The 24,935-nt window shown below is 40.4% G+C and overlaps 1 protein-coding gene across 2 annotated transcripts in view; it reads right to left on the reverse strand.

Annotated features, from left to right (window-relative positions):
* Positions 1-528: 528 nt before the first annotated feature.
* Positions 529-24,935, reverse strand: part of LOC142750296 (NACHT, LRR and PYD domains-containing protein 1-like) — a 50,339-nt gene continuing 25,932 nt past the window's right edge. The window contains exons 8-15 of one of the 2 annotated variants that reach the window (XM_075859288.1): positions 19,128-19,216; positions 17,014-17,060; positions 13,896-14,128; positions 10,115-10,383; positions 9,204-9,332; positions 2,369-2,498; positions 2,237-2,287; positions 529-1,111 (exon numbers count right to left, since the gene is read on the reverse strand). In XM_075859288.1, coding sequence (XP_075715403.1) covers positions 822-1,111; positions 2,237-2,287; positions 2,369-2,498; positions 9,204-9,332; positions 10,115-10,383; positions 13,896-14,128; positions 17,014-17,060; positions 19,128-19,216 — 1,238 coding nt within the window. In that variant the 3' untranslated portion in view covers positions 529-821. The remainder of the gene's footprint in view (positions 1,112-2,236; positions 2,288-2,368; positions 2,499-9,203; positions 9,333-10,114; positions 10,384-13,895; positions 14,129-17,013; positions 17,061-19,127; positions 19,217-24,935) is intronic. The other variant, XM_075859289.1, reaches the window with a different exon arrangement.

Here is a 24,935-nt window from a genome sequence, read left to right on the forward strand (position 1 = left end):
AACCCCTTAGATGCGGCGACCGATTGCGATCACCGCATTTAAGGGGTTTGTAGCACATTGGTAGCCCCTGCAATGCGATATCGGGGGCTGACGATGGTTGGCATGGCAACCGGAGGTCAGACAATGTGCCATGTCCTGAAGCCTACAAGGAACAGCCTCCACCTGACTTGACTTTCGCCATCACCACCGGTGGTGCAAAGTCAAAAATGAAATCTGACTCTGGAAGTTTACCACTAAAGGTCTCACCAAAACATATGTACAGTTTAGTGGCGGTAGCATGCTCGGTTTACACCCAACAAAAACGCTCGAAGCACCTAGTCGAAAACATTGACAGAGTCGAAAACTGAACCGTGACCGGATGGACCCGAGCTAGGTGTCCATTCGTTCGCCTTGCAAAGCCGAACAATACGACACCTGACTCGGTCGTCTTTTGCCCTCAAAAAATATTAAAAGTATGTGGAAAGTGGCGTGGCACCTCTCACTCTGCATTATTCATGGATTTGTCCCAATACAATAATCACATTTGACTTTTATGGTTGTAGTTTATATTATTGATGTCATGTAATTATTCATTTCTTCGATTGGACAAATAGTACATTGTACTTGGTTTTCTTTTTCAATATTAAATGAGTTAAACAACATCATATACAGTATATAAATATAACCCAGTCACGCTCAGCGGTTTAGCTCCAGCTCGCTGTTAGACATGAGACCCAATTGTGCAACTGCCATCTGAGCTCCCACAATCCACTGCTGGAAGATGTAAGAGAGAAGTGAGGGAGTACAAAGGTAAATATTTACCCCCTAAGAATTTTGGACCTTTACATCTTGATGGTGTCTTTATCTTCCAGATCTCTGATGAGAGGCCTGTTGTAACTCTTTAGAGCTTGAAAAAACTTTTCCTTGTCCCCGTAACCCCAGATTGTCATATATATATAGAGCTGCCTCATCGCTTCTTGGTGAGGTTTTGTATTGCGCACGGTGTCATGTTGCTCCTGGGTCAGCAATCTCTCGGTCAGTAGATTATCCAGGACTTGACTCATGTTTGATGTCCGTTGTATCAGAGCTTCTCTGTGTCTATCCACAAAGTGCTCGGATAGGGAAAGGGCATCTGCAACCACAAAATGTATTTTATAAAATCAACTTAGTTATCCAAAATTCAATACTTTATTATTTATTAAACTTATCATGTCAACTATGGGGAAAACATTCCAAGATGTACAGACACTATATAAGCTTCTAAATGGCCACCAATATGCATGTTCTCAGCAGTTGTTGGGGGTACTTATAACACAGCGCCACCTTTTCACAGCGATGTGTCATGAGCCTGACATGGGTGTCCTATGCCGGCTAAAACGAGTATCGGGTTGTCTCAAGACAGCCGGACTCCTGCTCTAATGTCCGGAAACAAAGTTACCTTCTATCCCCTCCATTTAACCCCTTAGATGCTGCAGTATATAGGGACTTTTGGGGAGAGGGGGTTCTCTGTCACCCAATCAGCACTCCCGTGACTCAATCACAGAGGGCCGATGGTTTGTATGGCAGCCGGAGGCCTGACAAAGGCCCCGATGTCTGCCAACAGTGTATGCCTATTAGGATATGCCAGAAGCAGTTTCATACTGAAAGGCATAATACACTGCAATACAGAAATATTTATGTGTATTATAAAAGCGATCAAATGATCGCATCGTAAAGTCCCATAGCGGGACTAAAAAAATGTAATAAAGTTACTAATAAATAAATGAAAATTTCAAGTAAAAAAATTAAATGGGCATTTTTACCCATGTTGCTTTATTATGAAAAACAATAAATAAATCGACACAAAATTGATAATGCCGCGTCTGTAACAACCCTAACTTTAAAACTATGGCAGTATTTAACCCGCACGTTAAACGCCGTACAAATGAAATAAAAAGCATTTCCGGAATTGCTACATTTTGTCCATTCTCTCTTCTAAAAAAGGCAATGAAAAGCAATAAAAATCAATTAAAATGTTTAAAATTATTAATTATAATAATTACAATGACAAAAACAACAATAAAACTTTTGAGAGGAGAATTGCACAGGACAGAAGAAAAATACAAATGATCCAAAATATTACTAAAGTTTTACCAAATTTAGTATAAATGATATCATCGCATAGTAGAAACATCCGTCATATTAATTAAAATATTGAAGAATGTCAGATGGAAAAGTCAGCAGAGAAAGATATTTAAATATATAAGGAATCACCTACTTTCATGGATTCCAATCTGTGACAGTAATTGTGTAATGTCCTTTACATCACCTACAAATATAAAATAAATGAATAAATACATAAAATAAATAAATTACATAAATTGTAATTATGGTAAACTAAAAGCAGTACTTTGTGTCAGGTGTGTGTCCCAGACTGTGTCCTCAGAGTTTTCTTCAGATACATACAAACAAATATCAATTTCTTTTTCCTTAAGTCTGATCTCTGTAGACTGATACGGTTCTGAATCAAACTTCAAAGTCTGAAAAATGTGAAATGTCAAAATTATTAGGAAGTCAAAATAATGTAGAAGTGAATCTGTGTATGACTATTATATATAGTTACCTAGTTACATATAGTTACATAGTTATATATAGTTATATAGTTACATAGTGACATAGTTATATAGTTACATAATTACATAGTTATATAGTTACATAATTACATAGTTACATATAGTTACATAGTTATATATAGTTATATAGTTACATATAGTTACATATAATTATATAGTTACATATAGTTACATAGTTATATAGTTACATAGTTATATAGTTACATAGTTATATAGTTACATAGTTACGTAGTCACGTAGTTACATAGTTATATAGTTACATAGTTATATAGTTACATAGTTATATAGTTACATAGTTATAGATAGTTATATACAGTGGAGGAAATAAGTATTTGATCCCTTGCTGATTTTGTAAGTTTGCCCACTGTCAAAGTCATGAACAGTCTAGGTTAATTTTACCAGTGAGAGATAGATTATATATAAAAAAAAAAAAAAAAAAATCACATAGTCAAAATGATATATATTTATTTGCATTGTGCACAGAGAAATAAGTATTTGATCCCCTACCAACCATTAAGAGTTCAGCCTCCTCCAGACCAGTTACACGCTCCAAATCAACTTGGTGCCTGCATTAAAGACAGCTGTCTTACATGGTCACCTGTATAAAAGAATCCTGTCCACAGACTCAATGAATCAGTCTGACTCTAACCTCTACAACATGGGCAAGACCAAAGAGCTTTCTAAGGATGTCAGGGACAAGATCATAGACCTGCACAAGGCTGGAATGGGCTACAAAACCATAAGTAAGACGCTGGGTGAGAAGGAGACATCTGTTGGTACAATAGTAAGAAAATGGAAGACATAAAAAATGACTGTCAATCGACATCGATCTGTGGCTCCATGCAAAATCTCACCTCGTGGGGTATCCTTGATCCTGAGGAAGGTGAGAGCTCAGCCGAAAACTACACGGGGGAACTTGTTAATGATCTCAAGGCAGCTGGGACCACAGTCACCAAGAAAACCATTGGTAACACATTACGCCATAATGGATTAAAATCCTGCAGTGCCCACAAGGTCCCCCTGCTCAAGAAGGCACATGTACAGGCCCGTCTGAAGTGTGCAAATGAACATCTGGATGATTCTGAGAGTGATTGGGAGAAGGTGCTGCGGTCAGATGGGACTAAAATTGAGCTATTTGGAATTAACTCGACTCACTGTTTTTGGAGGAAGAGAAATGCTGCCTATGAACCAAAGAACACCGTTCCCACTGTCAAGCATGGAGGTGGAAACATTATGTTTTGGGGGTGTTTCTCTGCTAAGGGCACAGGACTACTTCCCCGCATCAATGGGAGAATGGATGGAGCCATGTACCGTCAAATCCTGAGTGACAACCTCCTTCCCTCCACCAGGACATTAAAAATAGCTTGTGGCTGGGTCTTCCAGCACGACAATTACCCGAAACATACAGCCAAGGCAACAAAGGAGTGGCTCAAAAAGAAGCACATTAAGGTCATTGAGTGGCCTAGCCAGTCTCCAGACCTTAATCCCATCGAAAACTTATGGAGGGAGCTGAAGATCCGAGTTGCCAAGCGACAGCCTCGAAATCTTAATGATTTAGAGATGATCTGCAAAGAGGAGTGTGCCAAAATTCCATCTAACATGTGTGCAAACCTCATCATCAACTACTAAAAATGTCTGACTGCTGTGCGTGCCAACAAGGGTTTTGCCACCAAGTATTAAGTCTTGTTTGCCAAAGGGATCAAATACTTATTTCTCTGTGAACAATACAAATAAATATATATAATTTTGACAATGTGATTTATTTTTATTTTTTTATATAATCTATCTCTCACTGGTAAAATTAACCTAGCCTAAAAATTCTAGACTGTTCATGTCTTTGACAGTGGGCAAACTTACAAACTCAGCAAGGGATCAAATACTTATTTCCTTCACTGTAGTTACATAGTTATATAGTTACATAGTTACATAGTTATATAGTTACATAGTTGTATAGTTACATAGTTGTATATTTACATAGTTGTATAGTTACATGGTTATATAGTTACATAGTTATACAGTTATATAGTTATACAGTTATATAGTTATATAGTTATATAGTTACATAGTTATATAGTTACATAGTTATACAGTTATATTGTTATACAGTTATATAGTTACATAGTTACATAGTTACATAAAGTTATATAGTTATATAGTTACATAGTTATACAGTTATATAGTTACATAGTTACATAGTTACATATAGTTACATAGTTATACAGTTATATAGTTACATAGTTACATAGTTACATAGTTACATATAGTTACATAGTTACATAGATATATAGTTACATAGTTATATAGTTATACAGTTATATAGTTACATAGTTACATAGTTACATAGTTATATAGTTATATAGTTACATAGTTATATAGTTACATAGTTATACAGTTATATAGTTACATAGTTACATAGTTACATAGTTATATAGTTATATAGTTATTTAGTTATATAGTTACATAGTTACATAGTTACATAGTTATATAGTTACATAGTTACATAGTTACATAGTTATATAGTTACATAGTTACATATTTACATAGTTATATAGTTACATAGTTATATAGTTACATAGTTACATAGTTATATAGTTACATAGTTATATAGTTATATAGTTACATAGTTATATAGTTACATATAGTTACTGTACATAGTTATATAGTTACATAGTTATATAGTTACATATTCAAAAAATAGGCAGCACTCCACAGCATAGTAGTCAAATAAGTGAAAAACTTTTATTCACCCATATGTAAGATTGTTACGTTTCAGTCCCAATCTGGACCTTTCTCAAGCACCTGCTTGAGAAAGGTCCAGATTGGGACTGAAACGTAGCAATCTTACATATGGGTGAATAAACGTTTTTCACTTTTTTGACTACTATGCTGTGGAGTGCTGCCTATTTTTTGAATTCCTAAATTTGGACTATTGGTTTAGGGTCACTTGGAAATTTCCATATTTTTTATAGAAAAGCACAGTTTTTTTTCAATGAAGATAACATGAAATTAATCAGAAATACACTCTATACATTGTTAATGTGCTAAATGACTATTCTAGCTGCAAACGTCTGGTTTTTAATGCAATATCTACATATGTGTATAGAGGCCCATTTCCAGCAACCATCACTCCAGTGTTCTAATGGTACATTGTGTTTGCTAACTGTGTTAGAAGGCTAATGGATGATTAGAAAACACTTGAAAACCTTTGTGCAATTATGTTAGCACCGCTGTAAACAGTTTTGCTGTTTAGAGGACCTATAAAACGGACCTTCCTTTGAGCTAGTTGAGAATCTGGAGCATTACATTTGTGGGTTCGATTAAACTCTCAAAATGGCTAGAAAAAGAGAGCTTTCATGTGAAACTCGACAGTCTATTCTTGTTCTTAGAAATTAAGGCTATTACATGCGAGAAATTGCCAAGAAACTGAAGATTTGCTACAACGGTGTGTACTACTCCCTTCAGAGGACAGCACACACAGGCTCTAACCAGAGTAGAAAGAGAAGTGGGAGGCCCCGCTGCACAACTGAGCAACAAGACAAGTACATTAGAGTCTCTAGTTTGAAAAATAGACGCCTCACAGGTCCTCAACTGGCAGCTTCATTAAATAGTACCCGCAAAACGCCAGTGTCAACGTCTACAGTGAAGAGGCGACTCCAGTATGCTGGCCTTCAGGGTAGAGTGGCAAAGAAAAAGCCATATCTGAGACTGGATAATAAAAGGAAAAGATTAATGTGGGCGAAAGCACACAGACATTGGACAGAGGAAGATTGGAAAAAAGTGTTATGGACAGACGAATCGAAGTTTGAGGTGTTTGGATCACAAAGAAGAACATTTGTGAGAACAACTGAAAAGATGCTGGAAGAGTGCCTGACACCATCTGTCAAGCATGGTGGAGGTAATGTGATGGTCTGGGGTAAAGTGGGAGATTTGTACAAGGTAAAAGGGATTTTGGATAAGGAAGGCTATCACTCCATTTTGCAAAGCCATGCCATATCCTGTGGACATCTCTTGATTGGACCCAATTTCATCCTACAACAGGACAATGACCCAAAGCACACCTCCAAATGATGCAAGAACTATTTAGGGAAGAAGCAGGCAGCTGGTATTCTATCTGTAATGGAGTGGCCAGCGCAGTCACCAGATCTCAACCCCATAGAGCTGTTGTGGGAGCAGCTTGACTGTATGGTACGCAGGAAGTGCCCATCAAGCCAATCCAACTTGTGGGAGGGCCTTCTGGAAGCATGGGGTGAAATTTCTCCCGATTGCCTCAGCAAATTAACAGCTAGAATGCCAAAGGTCTGCAATGCTGGAATTGCTGCAAATGGAGCATTCTTTGACGAAAGCAAAGTTTGAAGGAGAAAATTATTATTTGAAATAAAAATCATTATTTCTAACCTTGTCAATGACTAGACTATATTTTCTAGTCATTTTGAAACTCATTTGATAAATATAAGTGTGAGTTTTTATGGAAAACACAAAATTGTCTGGGTGACCCCAATCTTTTGAACGGTAGTGTATATAGTTACATATAGTTACATAGTTACATATAGTTACATAGTTACATAGTCACATATTTACATAGTTATATAGCTAGACAGTTACATAGTTACATAGTTACACAGTTACATAGTTTGTACGGTTCAAAAAAGACCCATGTCCATCAAGTTCAACCAAGGGATGGGAAAAGGGAAGGTAAAAATGTCTACACATAGGAGCTAATATTTTTCTTTTCTAGGAAATGATCTTTGCCTTTTTTGCAGCATCTCCTGTCCCTGCTGTGACGGCTCCTGCGGTGACTATTCCATAGATTCACAGTTCTGACGGTAAAGAAGACTTGTCGCCTCTGCAGGTTGAACCTTTTTTTCTCCAGACGCAGGGAGTGCCCCCTTGTTTTTTGAGGGGGTTTTACATAAAACAGGATTTCACCATATTTTTTGTATGCGCCATTCATATATTTATATAAGTTAATCATGTCCCCCCTTAGTCGTCTTTTTTCAAGGCTTAATAGGTTTAGTTCTTTTAATCTTTCCTCATAACTTAGATTCTCCGCGCCCCTTATTAGCTTCGTTGCTCTTCTTTGTATTTTTCATCCTTTCTATGAACTGGAGCCCAGAACTGAACGGTATATTCTAGATGAGGCCTTATTAAAACTTTAGGTAAAAATTTCAAGTCAATCGTCCTTGAAGTCATTTAGTTAACTTTATATTATATATTCATTGTTACAATTTGTTTTCCTCGTTTGATTTATTTTATTCATTGAAAATATTTTTAATATTCTAAACAATATTTGAAAGACAAGAAATGTTGTGGAGCCCAAAGAATAAAAATTACTTTTTTAATAAAAAGATGTAATCAGTGGCCAAACAGAGACGTCAAAACTTTGTAACTGAATATAGCAATATATAAAACATGGTCAAGCTCAGCACATTCAATATATATAATATACTGTATATAAAAGGACAAGTCAAACTCTTAGGCCTCATGCACACGACCGTAGCCATGTGCACAGTCTGTGATTACGGCACGGACGACCAAAAGGAGTGTCATCCACGGGCCATCCACAATCACGGACCGGGCAAACACAAGATGTGCATTGACTTCAAGAAGCCCGGACCGTAATTGTGGCCCTTAAAATTACTTGTTCTTGTAAATTGGAACTCTGTTTGTCATTGTTGTGTTTTTCTACTTTTGAAAAATGTTATAAAAAAAAAATACAAAAAAAAAATACCAAAAAATTACTGGTCTTATTTATTTAGGGTCTGCTCTTCTAGACAATGCACAGACCATGGAAACCATGGTTGTGTGCATTGTCACATAGGATAGTATGTCTGTCCTATAGTACTGCGGATAATATGTGGCTGCAAAACTACAGTCGTGTGCATGAGCCCTTATTCTAGGAAACTTATGAGAGCCCATTAGTTAAGATTGTAAAAATGTGAACCGGCTCTTCTAAAATTAGTATAGAACCAAATTAGTGTTGTACCATATTAGCGATCCACAGAGACTATAAATAGAGAATTACTATACTACAGAAAAATACACTTTGGTAGGCACTGGGAGGGGAGGAATATGGTGCTGTCTACATGGATGGCAACGCCTGGTGGTCTCGGGGGCAATTTCAGAAAGGAAGTAGTGGTCGAAATGGTAGAAAAATAGTCAGCCATTATTGGTTTTGTTGTAAGTCAGGATTGTGGCACTTTACATGATTGGGATTGGTAACTATGGGCCATGGCGAGTAAACTACCGGCTTACGGCAGAGTTTTTCATCAGTGGGGACAAACCGACTGGTATGTTCCCTGTCAGATGGATCTGGGTAGTCATGCAGGTTGATCTGGGATGACCAACTGCTGGCCGTGGGAAGCCAAGAGGCTGGATCTATAAGTGGGCAGCCAAGAGGCGTGCATGGCTGCCGGAAATAATGTGGGTCAGGGGCAGGTCCTTATCCAGCATTCCACACGCCACTCGCCTCAGACCGTTTTCTCCTGAAATCAATGTAGCAACAAATTTGATCCCAACAAAAAGTTATCATGTTATTTTCTTATCATCATTAGCAACAAATGCCTAAAAAAACAAACAATAAATACAATGTGCAGGTTTTTCCTACAAAAATACCTTAGGGCGAGCCGATACTGCTGGATGACCCGTGACAATGTATTTTATTTTATTATATACAGTGTCAGTGGTCTGTTGAGGTTTCTTGATTCTCTGAAATCCAAATTTTTTGTTTTCTTTGTCAAGATTCTTAAATAGGGAAATAAATCACATAGTTTAAGAGAAACTCACTCAACAAAAAACATATGGACAGTCCTGCCCGCACAGTTCATGAAGATTTTTTTTTACAATGTATTAATGTAGAGAATTTTCTATGACAGCCACTTCAAGCTGCTAGCTACAATCTACACTGACACATCATATCAATCCCATCAACTCTGATAGCAGGACTAGGTCGGGACAGGCATTTAGCTTCAGCATGTAAAAAATAGTATTTCCACCAAGAGCAAACAGAGATTTTGAAATGTAAGAAATTATATTTAAAATTTGTAGAACTTTTTATTATACTGTCATCTAGCTTTATATAATTATCATTGGATAATAACCCTTAAGTGTCTGAAGTTGCCACTACGAATATAAATAAATAAATACATATATATATACTAAAGACAGATTCATTGGGTCTGTGGAACTGAATATTTTTTTTTTTCAAAATGATGCCTTCAACTAGTAAAAATTAGAAAAATATTTGTTAAGAAGAGTAAAAAAAAACCTGTAAAGTCTTATAAGTAACACATTCTGAGACCCGTGCAGGGCTTATTCCAAGGCACCAAAAAAGATGGTAAATACGGGGTTAAAACACCACACCAAAAAGAAAACGGCAAGAAATGGCAAGTCATAAAATGCTTCTAAATTTACAAAAATGCCGGCATTTTAGTAGCTATTTTTCAAGCTTTTTAAATGCACATAAGAACAGTGTAAACTCAGACATAAAGCTTCATCTAGGGGAGATAATATCTCACGTTTGTTACCTCTTCTGCATTTGTCATATAGGGCAGTACATAGAGATGGATTTTGAGTTCCTCCTCTGGTTCACCTTTACACAGTATCCTGAAGTAAATAAGGACAATTCCATGTATCGGGATCTTTTTTTTTCTAAATGACAGGATGGGTCCGAGACAGGAATAGGTGGGATTTTCTAATGTGATATAAAATGGTTCAATCTGCGTCGGTGTTTCCAATGACAAGTTTCCATCTCTAAAGTGAGCACATTTAATCAGGTCTGTTCTTCCAGTAAAGCCTGTAGCATACAGAAATGACGTTGTATTGTAAGTGGTTACTATAAAAAGACTTAGAAGTTCTGTATGAAACGACTGTTACAATGTAACAATAAAACGAAACACAATAGATATAATCACTGCAACCTCCACACAAGCATCACAGCCAGTACAGCTCCTGCTCATCTGACAATTGTTGGTCTCAGTTTAACTGTTGTCTTTTACCTTTTCTCAGGTCTTGTAAATGTCAACACTTGAATATATTACATGTCCCTTTGTATACTGTGTATTCTGCTTTATACTTGTGACTTGGCATTTGTACATTGTGATTGCTATGCTGTGTATTTCTCCAGTTTTTTAATAAAGAACAATTGAAACACAAATGTCACTACCATACTAGAAAATGAGAAGTGTGTGGGACTTGATAAAAGTGGGGGCTGTGTAGTTTAAACACAACTTATCTTGCACTGTATGCGCTATCTGGGCACTATATGCACTTTCTGGGCATTGTACGCTCTACCTGGGCACTGTATGGTGCTATCTAGGCATGGTATGCACTATCTGGGCACTGTCTGCACTATCTGGGCACTATATGCACTATCTGGGCACTGTATGGTGTTATCTGGGCACTATATGCACTTTCTAGGCATTGTACGCTCTACCTGTGCACTGTATGGCGCTATCTAGGAACTATATGCACTATCTGGGCACTGTATGGTGCTATCTGGGCACTATATGCACTTTTTGCTATAAGAAGTTTTAAACATATTTAGTAAAAAAACAAAAAACAGAGCTTCATTTATTGGGTGAATTTTTTGCAGTCTACATTACCCGACCTCACTCATAATTACTTCCTTCATACCGTTCCAAACAGACAAGTTGAAGATAGCGTATATTAACCCCTTAGTGACCACTAATACGCCTTTTTACGTCGGTCACTAATGGGCTTTAGGCTAGGCTGACACCTTTTCACGTCAGCCTAGCCTAAGTCCTGCACGGGTCTCCCGTGCAGGCAGGAGCCGGGGCTCTGCTGTCTGATGACAGCTGAGCTCCTGCTCCAACGCCCGCGATCGAAGTTTACTTAGATCGCGGCCGTTTAACCCGTTAAATGCCGCCGTCAATAGCGACCGCAGCATTTAACTTTGTTTACAGAATGCAATCGCGGGTCTCCGATGGGGTGTCATGGCAGCCGGGGGCCTGATAAAAGCCCCCAGGTCTGCCCTGGACATATGCCTGTTAGGGCGCGCCGGAGGCACGTCCTAACAGATTGCCTGTCAGATTTACACTGACAGGCAATAATGCTCTGGTATACGAAGTATACCAGAGCATTATAGCAGCGATCGGAAGATCACATAGTAAAGTCCCCTAGTGGGACTAATGAAATAAATAATAAATGTGAAATAAAGATTATTAATAAAAAGTACAGTAAAAAAATAAATAAAACCATTTTTTTCCATAAAAAGTGGTTTTATTTAGTAAAAGTGTAAAAAAAAAAAAAAAAAAGTACACATATGTGGTATCGCCGCGACCGTAATGACTCCATTAATAAAGTTAATATGTAATTTAAAGCGCAAAGTGAACACCGTAAAAAAAAAACGCAACAAACCATGGCGAAATTGCCATTTTTTCCCATTGCCCCCCAAAAAACTCATAATAAAAATGAATCAATAAGTGCCATGCACCCCAAAACAGTACCAATCAAAAGGACGTCTCGTCCCACAGAAAACAAGCCCAAAAAATCACTACATTGATGGAAAAATAAAAAAGTTACGGCTCTTGGAAAGCGACGATGCAAAAGCAAATAATTTTAGTTCAAAAGTGTTTTTATTGTGCAAAAGTCGTAAAACATAAAAAACCTCCACATATGTGGTATCGCCGTAATCGTACCGACCCATAGAATAAAGGTAACATGTTATTTACGTCGCACAGTGAACGGCGTCAATTTAAAAACGCATAGAGCAATGGCGGAATTTCAGGTGTTTTTTATAATCCTCCCCAAAAAGGTTAACAAAAGTTAATATAAAAATTATATGTACCCAAAAATGGTGCTATTAAAAAGCACAACTAATCCCGCAAAAAACAAGTCCTCATACAGCTATGTAGACGAAAAAATAAAAAAGTTATAGCTCTTTGAAGGCGACTATAGAAAAACGAATAAAATAGCTTGGTCATTAAGGCCTAAAATGGGCTGGTCACTAAGGGGTTAATCACTAGCACAGAGAAAATACTGTTTAGTTTGCTATAAAGTAAACATAAATGAACCTCTAGGACCCCCACCGATACTGAGAAGGAAGGGGGTGCAGCACTGATTTAGCGCTGTGTCCCCTTCTAAGATTTCCCACCTGTCTTTGCAGGAGACTACGGCTGACCCGCGCCGGAAAGACGCAGCTGTGCAGGGAAAAACAGTGAAGGGGTTGCAGTGCTACACCAGCGCTCTGGCCCTTTCATTCTCAGGTTTAGTGGGGTACTCAGAGGTCAGACCCTCACTGATCAAAAAGTAATGGACTATTCTAGTGATATGACATCACTTTTTAAGATGGGAAAACCCTTTTAATGAAATGCCACACAAGCCGCAGGAATATGGGAGAACTGATGACAGGACTTGCAGAATTATAAGCCGTATTATCATCAAACAAGTGACCAGTGATTGGATGGCTACCTGTATGACAAGTGGATTAGTGAATAGCTTTAAAGCACTAGTGCCATGGGCGTGACTCTTAGGCAGGATTCACACAGTGTTTTTTTAGTTATTTTAAAAAATGATGCATTTTTATGCATTTTTTGTGATATTTTGTGGTGTTTTCTTTATCCGTTTTTTGATGCATATTAAAAACCTATTGAAGCCTATGCAGCAAAACAACGTCACACTCTGACTGTGAGCATGCTGTGTTGTGAAAAAACACCACAACTACAAAAAACGCTAACAATAGTCCACTAAGCCAAATGCAATATTCTATATATGGCAGTGCATGGGTGCTGTATGGCTTCTTAGTACGGAGCAAAGCGGCCACCATGCACCTCCGTGTCATACTGGCTTCCGTACGATCGAGCATATTCTCCCCTAGAAGCAATGCTATATCTCCCTATGTCTCAGAATGAAAATGTAGTCATAATACGGCCGTGTACATGAGTCCTAACAGCAACCATGTTGACGCAGCATTTTGGCTAAAGTGAAAAATGCACCTTAACTCTGTGTGATCCCAGCCTTAAAAGTACCAAATCTTCATTTATTAAGCCTGTCACTTACAGTACTTTGCAAAAGTTTTAGGTCGTTGTGGAAAAATGATGCAACGTAAAAATACTTTCAAAAACAGAAGTGCTAATAGATTTTTTTTGTAATCAATTAACAAAATACAAAGTGAATGGACAGAAGAGAAATCTAAAACAAATCAATATTTGGTGTTACCACCCTTTGCCTTCAATATGTTTTTTTAATTACATTGATAAGATTTTGTGATTCTTCTTTTTCTTTCTTTATTTTGAAATTGAAAGACTATAAAACATGTGCAGTAACCTGATATGACAATGGACTTACCCTTTAAGCACAGGTAATGAGGTAGGTACACAGCTGACACAGCATTAGGTTCTTCACACGTTATGTTAAACAGAGGACCCAAAATCTCATACGAGTAGTTTGGAAGGGCTTTCGAGTGATCGCTCCAAGAATCAAGTTTATATTCAATAGTAACTGGACTTTTCACCAGGAACTTGATTCCAGTCTTCTGGCAGCGGTAGAGGCCCGGAAATTGAAGCTCTAATCTTAGAGACCTAGAGAATGTGAAGTGGTAAAATTATGATTTCTCCTTTAAAGTTAACATCCTTGAAAATGTCATAATTAGCAAGGATTCTGCAACTTTTTGTTGTTTGTGGACAGTAAGGCTTCGTTCACATCTGCGTGGCATCCATTTTAGCGGATCCGTTGGAATTAAAAAAAAAAAAAATGGACAGTCTGATGCCAGACTGAATGCAACGGAAGGTAAAATATGTCTGTTTTTAACAGATCACTTTACCGGATCCGTGAAAAAAAATCTGACGCTTTTCTTTTAGTTCGTCATCAGTTATAATGGATCCGTTTTTATTTTTGCATCTTTCTTGCTTTCATTTTTAGGCTTCGTTCACACCCGCATTAGGGCTCCATTTAGGCGTTCTGTCGAAGCTTTGCATCAGAACGGAACCCTGACTGAAACAAAGGGAAACCATAGGTTTCCGTTTGCATCACCATTGATTTCAATAGTGACAGATCCGGTTCAAATGGTTTCCGCTTGTCACCGTTGTTTTAAGGGTTCCATCGTTTTGAAGAATCAATACCGTAGTCGACTGCGCTGTTCATTCTGTCAAAATGATGAAACCCTTACTCAACGGTGACAAACGGAAACCATTTGCAGCAAATGCGTCACCATTGAAATCAGTGGTGATGCAAACGGAAACCTATGGTTTCCGTTTGTTTCAGTCAGGGTTCTGTTCTGACGGGAAGCTCCGACGGAACACCTGAACGGAGCCTTGATGCAGATGTGAACGGAGCCTTAGTCTGCAGGAAAAAACGGATCCGTAAAATGTACTGCATAACTGATGCAAAGGGATGGCATATCAGTTTGTATCCATAATTCATTGACTTCAATGTTAAAAGAAACCGGAAAGCTTATTTCAGACATTTTTGACGGAAACAATAGCGCAGCAGAAACCTGATGGAAAGGAGCCTGACTGAGCACAACTGATGCAAAAATAAAAACCCATTGAAATCAATGTTTTTTTTACGGATACGATAACTTCTGTTTTTGTGATCCTCTGATGGATACGCTAGAACGGAAGCCACAGCGCAGATGTGAACGCAGCCTAAGTTTCACTTATCAAGCATCAAAAGTCAAAAATATCCATGTAACAGATCTTGAGTTTATGCTTAGTTCCAATGTAAAACCAATGAAATGGACACCTGGCTCCACAAAAATATTCTAAAAGGCAACAGTACTTCCATGAGGAAGGATATACTAGTGATTTTTCCCGATTTCCATTAAGCCATATAGAAGTAATAGAACAGTGGCCTACACCAAAAACAGAGCGCCCCTGTGCAAGTACAGTATATGAACCCCTTGTTTTCCAGCTGCTAGTTTAGTGCTAGACATAAACCATCTAATTCATGGCTCATCAATGTACTAATCCACCAGCAATTGTGAGACATGGATGGAAATTATGGTAGTCCGATAAATGTCATCTAATGGGGGCATTTTATTTTTTTTTCAAGGTAGAAAGGAACTTCCTTTTTCTGCAGGGCCCGAACAGCTACACAGGTTGGACTTATGGTGTGTCTGCACCTGCACTAGCAAATAAAAACTCTCTCATTAAAGTTTATTGCTCAAAATAATAAAAATATCGGAGGGAAATGTACTCTCAAAAATGAATTGTGGAGCAAAATATTTTAAAAAATCCAAAAATAATCTACAAATTTGATATCTGCCTTAAATGGAAATTCCTAGAATCAAAAATGATCCCCTTTCCACAAGATAGGTAATAATTGTCTGATGACTGGGGGTCATACCGTTGGATCCCCCACTGATCTCAAGAACGGGGGTCCCAAAGCCCCGTTCCTCCTCACTGCATTCTTAGAAGTGAGGAGGAGATTGAATGGTGCTGTGGTCAAGCATGTGCCTGCCGCTCTATTCAATGTCTTTGAGAATGCTAAAAAAAAGTCAAGCATTGGCTCGGCTGTTTCCATCATTCCCATAGACTTTGAATGGAGCGGCAACGCGCAAGCGCGACCACCACTGCATTTATTATCCTCTTCACTGTGATCGAGCAGTAAGGAGGAAGAGGAAGCTCAAAACCACTGTTTTAATGATCGGTGGGATCCCAGCGATCAGAGAACGGTCAGCAATTCTCATGTGTATACTGTATATTTTGTTTCATGATATTATTGTACAAAACTAGATTTCATACTCTTAAATAAGCCTTATGCAGAGAAGATTTACTACGACTGGTGTTTTATGCTATCTGCTCCGCTGGAGTGAGATACAACTAATTTTAAGAGGAGCATATTCCCGTTGCCCGAGACCATTGTCATGCGTCTCGGTTGTGCGCCATTTATTCCCCCCAATTGAATAAAAAAATGATATTTACCTCACCTCTTCTCCCCTTCGGGTCCCATACAAGGTTCTGACACCGAGCAGCATCAGGGCCTTATACGCTACGCAGCACTCAGTGTTTAAGGCTGCCCGGCGTCAGTACGTTGAATGAGCCGCGTGATGCAAAGGGGACCAGGAGGGGAGGAAAGGAGCTGTGAGATGAGCATTCATTTTTATTATTCTTTAATGGTCTGATTGGGGTTGGGTGGGTAGTCTGATCATGAGGGGGGGGGGGGCAAGGTACAAGGCCCAACACAGGCCTTTACCTTTATACTCCCCACAGAGTGAATTCTAAACTAGCGAGGAGTTGGTGCAGATTTCCCTTATAATTAACCCAAGTTTTCTGGCATAAATTATAATAAATCTGTTGGGCCGCTGTGGCCCCATCCCCTTTGGTGAAGCCACACCCCTATCCACCCCCTATTGAGATATTTCTATGTCGTAAAACTAATGTAGCAAGATAATTTTCCCCCCGTTTCTCCTATTTGGAATGTGGAACCAAATTGTAGCAGAAGCCAAAATCTGGGTAGAACTTACTTGTATATGCTGCCAATAGGGATGACCAAATCTGTCAAATCCTGTGCCTGTCAAATAAAATACGTGATAATAATATTTAGATAAAGTGGCTGGTGTTATTACAGTGAATTCTGAGTACATGCCTCACCACATTCTGAAAGATACTACTTTTGAAATTTCTCCATTCACAGATGCTGTATGAGGGCTCGGACACAAAATCGTGGCAATAGACCACAATTTCACCACACCATGTGAATATAATATACCCTTATTTACTTTTTTCCCCATTCTAACTTTTGCTAAGATTAATAACTACATCAGCTCTAGCAGCAATCTAGTCGTAGCTAGAGCAGGTTGAAGTAAGAGATATATATACTTGCAGCTCTCACTTCAATCCATACTTTTAAAGACTGTAGCAGAATCCAGATCAAAGCCAGAGCTGCAATCCAGGTCTTGTTTTAAAGCCTAGATGCAGCCAGAGATAGTGGTGTTTGCAGAAGAGGCAAGGGAAGACCCCTAGTGGTTGGCAGGGATATATTATTAACAACAACTACTGTGCCTAAGCACAAAGGCCCCAATTTCCCAACCACTAGTTAAATTGTAATGATTAAATATAACTTTTATTAATGTAACTAAATAAGTGACGTACAACAAACAAAGAGTTAAACATTTTCCAAAGACGGCCAGCATATCATAGGAAGTCGGATATGTGTGTGTAGCACGTCGCTACAGTGCAGTGTGACAGGCTTATTCGGCAGCTGCAGACTGCCGTTTACTCATACAGTCACACTGAAGTAAGGTAGATTGCTAGGACGTCAGTGAGCATTAAAATGACGATAGCCCCCCCCCCCGACATGTTTCGCTGCATAAGCAGCGTCCTCAGGGGATAATTCGGGGCTACGGAGCGCGCGTTTAATTTCCACCTCCTTATATAAACTTGTGCACGCTGCACAAGAAAGTGTCATCACTTATCAGAGCCAATCATGGCTAGTCCCAGTCCCAGGCCCATCTTATGGGACTAGCCATGATTGGCTCTGATAAGTGATGACACTTACTTGTGCAGCGTGCACAAGTTTATATAAGGAGGCGGAAATTAAACTGGGACCTTTGTGCTTAGGCATAGTAGTGGTGTTTGCAGCTCTCGATTCAACCTTTATGGAAGAGGAGCGGCGGACATGCTGGCAGCGTGCAGGAAAAGGAGGAGAAACTGTAAACTGTAAGCCTCCTCCTGTCCCTGCAAGGCTGTAGATGATCCCAGGGGGACGATTAATCTCTTAATTTTATCATTCCCCCTTATAAATTAGAAAACATACTTGCTCTCTAATTGTCACAAATGGGTAGCCTATTTTTATTTCCATAGTTAGAGTGGGTCCAGGGTGTCGTTGGGTGACAGTCAGTAAGCTCCCTGTGAAAGACAGCATTTATTTGCGGGTGAACGGACAGTAGCCGATCCTCAAGCAAGCAAATTTGGATAGATCAAGTTAGAAGATCAAGCTAGGCCCTACATTTGGAGAGGACCTACCCCCATATCAGGGAGGAGCGCTGAGACACTGTCCTGCAACTGAGTGGTGAGGAGCCTTCATTGCCTGAACCAAGTTTAACCTACTTGAAGTGAAACTTGTTAAAGGGACTGTGTGATCGGAGAAGTGGTGTGTTGCTGTCTGCTATATTGTGTGAGTAGGACGCCGGCCTAAGTAAAGAGGCTTTGTTTTTGCCATCAATTCATTTGTTCCATCTTTTCATGACTATCCTGTACACATGAACCTTACACCAATATTGCCTATATTACACATTATTGTCTGTCAGTGTAGTACAGACAAGCACTTGTTAGGCCCTGCCATGGTATTTAAATGGTTAAAAGGCTACCATTATCGCACGATGCCAGCTGTCATTTCCGAGGTTGATGGCTCGGGCACATATTCTGTGTCTGTGCCTGAACCAACACTGTGTCATACATGTATGATTTGATGCAGGAAGGAGTTAGAAACTAAATTAAACCTTTTTTCATCATTAATCATGGAGGGGATGAGATGTTTTAAAAATCCATATGTCAATATGTTATTTATGGGATCTTTAATATCTTTGATGATAACATTTTGATTTAATAGGGTAACGTTTGGTTATTATAATGTTACCGTGCCACAGAGTTTACAGCTCATATTGTCTACAGTCATCATCCTCTTCACGCAACTCATCTGAGTCTCCTCAATTTCTTGACTTGCCTCTGTAAATGTGGATAAATTCGAGTTAGATATTTTGACTTGATTGACGTGAAGCAAGAAACTGAGCCACCTTGTACGCAGGCACTAGGCTCTGTGTTTTATGGTAGTCCCAGGTGAAGGGTAGGGCATTACATGTTTTATCAGGAATCTGTGGTGCATGGGTGTTGCCATCTCAGACGGTTATGGCATGCGTAGTATATGTAGTATATGGCATAAATGTCAGATAGATACAAGTCACAACTCAGGGACCGCATCTATGTTGAGAACAGAGGTCCCCTGACCTCCGTCCAGCTAGTTAGAGAAAGAATACAGAGGTGACTACTCTCTCCAGCTCTATGGGAGATTTAGAATCAAGCATGCTTGGCTGTTTCCATAACTCTCATTGAAGTGAATTAGGACAGGGGTCGGGGAGACGTTCGTTCTCAACATAGTTGCGGCCCCCTCAGTTGGTACCCACATTAATCAGACATTTATGGCCTATTTGTTATGAGGGGGGAATACCAATTTAATTGCTACCAAAGAGTAATGTTTCTCTATTCTCTTCTGCAAGAAAAATAAATAATCCATGTGTTAAAAATAAAAGAAAGATTTGTAGGAAATAATGACGCAGTAATGTTCATGAAATATTGTGAAATATTGAGTTAATACTTAAAACTGGACCTGTTAGGCTTAAAAAGGGTCTTTAGTATACACATAAAAACATTTAATAAAATATTTTTAATGTGTAAGGGGCTGTTGACATCTGCATTGGAGGCTCCGTCATAGAGTCCATTGTTTTTGCCAGACAAAATAGTGCAGCACGATGCGGTGTTATGTCCGGCATAATGACGTAAACCGTGACGTAGACCCGACTGAACCCACTAAAGTAAATGGGTTCCGTCATGCAAAGGGTCCCAAGCTTACGATATTTTCATTGCTTTGCTCCTATGACGGAGCAGAGCAATGGAAACCCAAATGCAGATGTGAACACGGCCTTACTTCTATACTGATATAAGATGGTGTCTCTTTCAGGCCTCTCTACAGAGCTTAGACCCATTGTGTCACTATAAGATTTGGCTAATGGATCGTCTAGGGGTGGAGTCTGAAGATTGTGCGATTATCACCTTAGAAATGCCCCTCATGGGGGTATGGACTTTGTGCAGGGAATAGTCAAGTTGGCATCCCCAGAGCAATATCTAACAGCAACCGCTGACAGCATGCAGATGATTTATTTCAAAGCGAGGAACCAGAAGTAGCAATAAGCAGAAGCATGATCATACAAATCCAAGGTCAGCGCTGGCAGAGTTCATTCAACACAATTAGGCAGATACCGGTCAGGGCAAGCAGTGATCGCAAAGAAGAGTCAGGAATCAGTCCACATAACATCCAAAATAGCAAACAAACATCTTCAAAAATGGTTAGGAACCTAAAACCTTGTTGCTCAGGCAAGGTGTGGCAGTTCTCAGCGGGTATAAATAATCAGAGGTGATTAGCCATAAGCCGAGCACTAATATTCTCCTTGCCCTTTAAGATGACAATCGGCACACGCTGCTAAGGAGAGCCTGACAATAACATAAGTGGGACAAGGAGCGAGATGTTGGCTGCATCGGTAAGCAGGGTGGCCGGTGGTATATTATAGGGCCTCCTTTGTTGCACCTCCTCTTTTATGGCTTGTTCGGGAAGTGTAAATGAAAACTGCTGATTAGAGCAAGAGCCTTCATGTTTTGTACAGGATCCAATATTCTTTTCTCTCGGCCAATGCCTTTCCTGTCAAGTGAATAAAACAGTTTACCTCTGATACTTTAGGCATCAAGTATTTGTTTTATCTCATATTCTTGCTCTTTTAGAGGAAATGACAGGCTCTTTGTGGTGCAGGAATATGGATTCAGCACTAGAGATAGGCCCCAGGGTTCATCAGTTGCATGACAAATAGGGACTTAGGGAGAAAACTTGTAAGACAGATGTCTTTGAAGGACAGCCACACTTTGTCTCCTGAGAGGGTATTAGAGAGGAGTCCTATGGATTTTTATCTGCACGTTTCTAGTAGCAAGTGGTAAGTTGTACAAGTTACAGAAATAACACGTTGGCTTCCAAACCTTCTAGACTTGGGAATACAAAATGTTGCCCGCAGATAGTTTAGAAGCAGGATGAAGGGCTAACGGGACCTTTAGATGCATAGCAAACATGTTGTTGAACTTTCAGAAGATTCACTCACGTGATAGTTCGATGAAAGTACAAAAAGGACATGGTTTATTAATGGAGTCTGACATTTGTTTGTGTATAATATACAGGGTTTCCTCTCCTTCTCTGCCAGTCTGTATCTGTGTCGAGTGGTGTAGTAAAAAAGACCTGTCAGCTCTCCTGTGTGCTGTAGAGGATCTGTCAGTTCTCCTGTGTGGTGTAGTATAGAGGATCTGTCAGTTCTCATGTGTGGTGTAGTATAGAGGATCGGTCAGTTCTCCTGTGTGGTGTAGTATAGAGGAGCTGTCAGTTCTCCTGTGTAGTGTAGTATAGAGGAGCTGTCAGCTCTCCTGTGTGGTGTAGTATAGAGGATCTGTCAGCTCTCCTGTGTGGTGTAGTATAGAGGAGCTGTCAGCTCTCCTGTGTGGCGTAGTATAGAGGATCTGTCAGTTCTCATGTGTGGTGTAGTATAGAGGAGCTGTCAGCTCTCCTGTGTGGTGTAGTATAGAGGATCTGTCAGCTCTCCTGTGTGATGTAGTAGAGAGGATCTGTCATCTCTCCTGTGTGGTGTAGCATAGAGGAGCTGTCAGCCCTCTTGTGTGGTCTAGTACAGTGGAGCTGTCAGCTCTCCTGTGTGGTGCAGTATAGAGGAGCTGTCAGCTCGCGTGTGTGGTGTAGTATAGAGGATCTGTCAGCTCTCCTGTGTGGTGTAGTATAGAGGAGCTGTCAGCTCGCCTGTGTGGTGTAGTGTAGAGGGATCTGTCAGCTCCCCGGTGTGGTGTAGTATAGAGGAGCTGTCAGCTCTCCTGTGTGGTGCAGTATAGAGGAGCTGTCAGCTCGCGTGTGTGGTGTAGTATAGAGGATCTGTCAGCTCTCCTGTGTGGTGTAGTATAGAGGAGCTGTCAGCTCGCCTGTGTGGTGTAGTGTAGAGGGATCTGTCAGCTCCCCGGTGTGGTGTAGTATAGAGGAGCTGTCAGCTCTCCTGTGTGGTGAAGTATAGAGGAGCTGTCAGCTCTCCTGTGTGGTGCAGTATAGAGGAGCTGTCCGCTCTCCTGTGTGGTGTAGTGTAGAGGAGATGTCAGCTCTCCTGTGTGGTGTAGTATATTGTAGCTGTCAGCTCCCCGGTGTGGTGTAGTATAGAGGGATCTGTCAGCTCCCCGGTGTGGTGTAGTATAGAGGATCAGTCAGTTCTCCTGTGTGGTGTAGTATAGAGAAACTGTCATCTCTCCTGTGTGGTGCAGTATAGAGGAGCTGTCAGTTCTCCTGTGTGGTGTAGTAAACAGGATCTGTCAGTTCTCCTGTGTGCTGTAGTATAGAGGATCTGTCAGTTCTCCTATGTGGTGTAGTATAGAGGAGCTGTCAGCTCTCCTGTGTGGTGTAGTATGGAGGATATGTCAGCTCTCCTATGTGGTGTAGTATAGAGGAGCTGTCAGCTCTCCTGTGGAGTGTAGTATATAGGAGCTGTCAGTTCTCCTGTGTGGTGTAGTATAGAGGATCTGTCAGCTCCCCGGTGTGGTGTAGTATAGAGGATCTGTCAGTTCTCCTGTGTGGTGTAGTATAGAGGATCTGTCAGCTCTCCTGTTAAGTGTAGTATAGAGGATCTGTCAGCTCTCCTGTGTGGTGTAGTATAGAGGAGCTGTCAGCTCTCCTGAGTGATGTAGTAGAGAGGAGCTGTCAGCTCTCCTGTGTGGTGTAGTAAAGAGGATCTGTCAGCTCTCCTGTGTGGTGTAGTATAGAGGAGCTGTCAGCTCTCCTGAGTGATGTAGTAGAGAGGAGCTGTCAGCTCTCCTGTGTGGTGTAGTATAGAGGAGCTCTCAGCACTCCTATGTAGTGTAATGTAGAGGAGCTGTCAGCTCTATTGTGAAGTGTAGTGTAGTATAGCGGATCTGTCAGTTCTCCTGTGGGGTGTAGTATAGAGGAGCTGTCAGCTCTCATGTGTGTTGTAGTATAGAGGAGCTGTCAGCTCTCCTGTGTGGTGTAGTATAGAGGAGCTGTCAGTTCTCCTGAGTGGTGTAGTATAGAGTAGCTGTCAGCTCTCCTGTGTGTTGTAGTATAGAGAAGCGGTCAGCTTTACTGTGTGGTGTAGTAAAGAGGAGCTTTCAGTTCTCCTGTGTGGTGTAGTATAGAGTAGCTGTCAGCTCTCTTGTGTGATGTAGTATAGAGGATCTGTCAGCTCTCCTGTGTGGTGTTGTATAGAGGAGCTGTCAACGCTTCTGTGTGGTATAGTATAAAGGAGCTGTCAGCTCTCCAGTGTGATGTAGTATAGATGAGCTGTCAGTTCTCCTGTGTGATGTAGTATAGAGGAGCTGTCAGTTCTCCTGTGTGATGTAGTATAGAGGTTCTGTCAGCTCTCCTGTGTGGTTTAGTATAGAGGAGTGGTCAGCTCTCCCCTGTGTGGTGTAGTATAGAGGAGCAGTCTGTTCTCCTGTGTGGTGTAGTATAGAGGAGCTGTCAGCTCTCCTGTGTGGTGTAGTATAGAGGAGCTGTCTGTTCTCCTGTGTGGTGTAGTATAGAGGATCTGTCAGCTCTCCTGTGTGGTGTAGTATAGAGGATCTGTCAGCTCTCCTGTGTGGTGTAGTATAGAGGAGCTGTCAGCTCTCCTGTGTGGTGTAGTATAGAGGAGCTGTCAGTTCTCCTGTGTGATGTAGTATAGAGGTTCTGTCAACTCTCCTGTGTGGTGTTGTATAGAGGAGCTGTCAACGCTTCTGTGTGGTGTAGTATAAAGGAGCTGTCAGCTCTCCAGTGTGATGTAGTATAGAGGATCTGACCGCTCTCCTGTGTGGTGTAGTAATGAGGAGGTGTCAGCGCTCCTGTGTGGTGTAGTATAGAGTAGCTGTCAGCTCTCCTATGTGGTATAGTATAGAGGAGCTGTCAGCTCGCCTGTGTGTTGTAATATAGAGGGATCTGTCAGCTCACCTGTGTGGTGTAGTATAGAGGATCTCTCAGTTCTCATGTGTGGTGTAGTATAGAGGAGCTGTCAGTTCTCCTGTGTGATGTAGTATAGAGTAGATGTCAGATCTCCTGTGTGGTGTAGTATAGAGGATCTGCCAGTTCTCCTGAGTGGTGTAGTATAGATGAGCTGTCAGTTCTCCTTTGTGGTGTAGTATAGAGGATCTGTCAGCTCTCCTGTGTGGTGTAGTATAGAGGATCTGTCAGCTCTCCTGTGTGGTGTAGTATAGAGGATATGTCCGCTCTCCTGTGTGGTCTAGTATAGAGGATCTGTCAGTTCTCCTGTGTGGTGTAGTATAGAGGATCTGTCAGTTCTCCTGTGTGGTGTAGTATAGACGATCTGTGAGCTCTCCTGTATAGTGTAGTATAGAGGAGCTGTCAGCTCTCCTGTGTGGTGTAGTATAGATGATTTGTAAGTTCACCTGTGTTATGTATTATAGAGAATCTATAAGCTCTCCTGTGTGGTGTAGTATAGATGATCTGTCAGTTTCCTGTATTATGTAGTATAGAGGATCTGTCAGCTCTCCTGTGTGGTGTAGTTTAGCGAATCTGTCAACTCTCCTGTGTGGTGTAGTATAGAGGAGCTGTCAGTTCTCCTGTGTGGTGTAGTAT

Source organism: Rhinoderma darwinii, chromosome 3 (assembly GCF_050947455.1).
Source record: "Rhinoderma darwinii isolate aRhiDar2 chromosome 3, aRhiDar2.hap1, whole genome shotgun sequence".
NCBI classification, from domain to species: Eukaryota; Metazoa; Chordata; class Amphibia; order Anura; family Rhinodermatidae; genus Rhinoderma; species Rhinoderma darwinii.